The sequence below is a fragment of the Brassica napus genome, chromosome A1, assembly GCF_020379485.1.
Source record: "Brassica napus cultivar Da-Ae chromosome A1, Da-Ae, whole genome shotgun sequence".
In the NCBI taxonomy this organism is placed as follows: domain Eukaryota; kingdom Viridiplantae; phylum Streptophyta; class Magnoliopsida; order Brassicales; family Brassicaceae; genus Brassica; species Brassica napus.
In genome coordinates this window covers 29,590,295-29,593,154 of record NC_063434.1, presented here as the reverse complement: position 1 = coordinate 29,593,154, position 2,860 = coordinate 29,590,295, and the positions used below count along the sequence as shown (strand labels likewise).

At 37.4% G+C, this 2,860-nt stretch overlaps 1 protein-coding gene across 1 annotated transcript; it reads left to right on the top strand.

Moving 5' to 3' along the window:
• The first annotated feature begins 736 nt into the window (after positions 1-736).
• LOC125579524 lies at positions 737-1,809 on the top strand. Its single transcript, XM_048743569.1, has 3 exons — positions 737-1,108; positions 1,183-1,239; positions 1,315-1,809. The coding sequence occupies exons 1-3, from the start codon at positions 737-739 to the stop codon at positions 1,612-1,614; spliced, it is 729 nt and encodes a 242-aa protein (XP_048599526.1). The 3' UTR covers positions 1,615-1,809.
• Positions 1,810-2,860: the final 1,051 nt, after the last annotated feature.

The window sequence follows — 2,860 nt, the reverse complement described above, 5'->3', positions numbered from 1 at the left end:
GAAAGCCCCGAATGAAATCCTGGCCCAGTTTTTGTTACACCGAAGCCCTAACTCTCACTTTGTGTATATATATATATATATGTACTTTCTCTTCTTTTGCTTTTTGGTCAGAGACTTAAGATTTAGTTCTGATACCAAGGACGAAGCTTACGAACTCAATCGTTTGTCTTATTATCATTCTTTTAATCTTTTTTCAGATCTACAAATGATCAATTCTTTAAATCCCTTTTTCGTTTGTTTTGACTCTTAATCCCTTTGCAATTCGTTTGTTTTTAGATCTACAAACTTGCTTACAGTTTTTTTTTTGTTTTTTGAGTTTGAGTTTGGGTTGTTCATATGATTCTTTTGATCCTTTTTTTTCAGATCTACAAATTATCAATTCTTTTAATCCGTTTTTCGTTTGTTATGACATTGAATCCCTTTTGCAATTCGTTTATTTTCAGATCTACAAAGTAGATCTTCAATATTTTTTTTTTCAATTATCTCGTCAAGCTTCCCATGATCCGCTGGCAGGCCTCGTTTGATTTGCTGGACCATCCCACAATCCGCTGGTAGGCCTCGTTTGATTTGATGGCCCAGCCCACAAACAGGGCATCATTTGATGGCCCAGCCCACACCCATGGCCCTGAGCAAGCAATCCACGATCAAAGATTGACCTAGTTCACCGACCTCTATATAAAAAGGTAGTTACACTGTTCAGCTCTCATTTTTATAATCGGACATTAACTAATTCAATATGTTTCGTTTGTCTACCATCACTCTTCAGCGAGTTGTTTCCAGGGTTTCTCTTCCCCTCCATGTTTCTAGGGTTTCTCTTCCCCTCCACCTCTCTAGGGTTTCTCTTCCCCTCCACCACGCTAGGGTTGCTCTTCCCCTCCACCACGCTAGGGTTGCTCTTCCCCTCCACCTCTCTAGGGTTTTTCCTCTTCACCTCTCTAGGGTTTTTCCTGTTCACTTCTCTAGGGGTTTTCCTCTTCACATCTCCAGATCCCCATTCTCACCTCTCTCTTTCTCACATCTCTCTCCATTTCCCCTTACACCCTTTCCACTCCGGTCAAGCTTTCCTCTCTCTCCTCTCTCACCGGCCTTTTCACGCAGCACTCCTCAGGTTTGTTGTTATATCTGATTCAACACATTTTTTTTATATATCATTTAGTAAAAAACCCTTCTTTTATTTTTCAGCGGTCACGCTTTCCTCTCTCCCCTCTCTCACCGGCCCTTTCACGCAGCTCTCCTCAGGTTTGTTGTCATATCTGATTCAACACATTTTGTTTATATATCATTTAGTAAAAAAACCTTTCTTTTATTTTTTAGGGAACCGGTGGCGGCGCCGGTGGCACCACCGGCGGTGGCGGTGGTGCAGTCGTCGGCGGCGGTGGTGGCGCCGGCGGTGGCGCCGGCGGTGGTTGTGGCAGCTGCAACTGCATTGGTGTGTGTCAGTATAAACCCTTAATTCCAAGACTCAACTTTGGTTTCAACGTTGCCTTCAACATCATTTACCGTTTCGGTTGGTGGTCGGTAGCTTTGGCTTTCTTGTCTGATCTTGTGACTGAGGAGAATGTAAAGCATTTTGCAGAGAGTATGATAAGGATCTGCGACCCGAGCTTAGTATAATAGGGTTTCAGTTTTAATATATCTTTATCTTCTACTTTGATGAATCTGTCTAGGTTTAAGTTGTAATAACTTGTCTTCTTCCACTTTGATGAATCTGTCTAGTTTTAATATCTTGTATCTAGACTTTTGGTTTTCTCCCATAAGTTCGTTCTTTTATGGAACTTTTATATAATGGAAAGAGCAAGACTTTTGTTTTTTCCCATATTGCAAAGTTGTTTTAAGAAAAAGAATCCTGAATAAGACAAATATCTATAACGTTTTCAGATAAACAACACTAATTAATGGACAAGAGTAGTAAAGTGAAAAGGGGTTACATTTGGTGACAATGCTCTCAAAACGGACCAATAAACGAGAGGAGCTCTCTAGGTGTGACACGGCGAGATACAAAATGAAAGAGACAAAAGATCATCCAATAGTTTGATAAAGGACAAAGGCTGTCTACTACTAGTTATCTATAGACCGATAAAGTACTCGCACGTATAAGCTTGATCACCAAGCATTTGGACAAGAAAAGGACAACTTGTGGGTTATAAAAAAGAAAAGATGATAGTTGTAGTTTTCAATTTTTCTTTTTATTTTTAAAATTATTTGGAACTTGTGCGAAGAGGGAACTAGACAGCCCTACTATAAAAGAACTGTGTTTGTTGTTCAAAAACAAAAAAAGAACTGTATTTATTGATTTAATTATTTATTATCTTAAATACTCCCCATTCTGTTTGTAAACTTTTTTAAAACTCATATTCCTTTTCAAAGTTTTATATTCACGAAAAAAAAAAAGGGAAACTATCGAATACGAATAAGTCCATTTGGCTGAACAAAATTCTCTTATGCAAGGTAAGCTTTCAAGTTCCATCGTAAGAATTTTAATTGGCAACCATCAAAACAATATTATGAGTTAGTTTACTAAAGAGGGATTTTACATTTTCAAATTTTGATTCCTCAAACTTTATAGTAACAATGATTGATACACGTGTCATCAGTCAAATACAATTTTGATTCCTCAAACTTTATAGTAACAATGATTGATTTTACATATCGTTTCTTCTCTCTTTGGTGAAAGTTGTTAGAATCTTTTTTTATTAGTGTTTGATCTTTTCATATACAAATATAATAAAACTTACCGCTATAAATTCTTAGCGACAAAAATTCAACCGCCACAGATATTATGTTACGTTGATGATAGAATGAACACTAAGTCACTAAGTCTAGAATAAAGCTGTCAATAAAAGCCTGTATTTGAAATTCA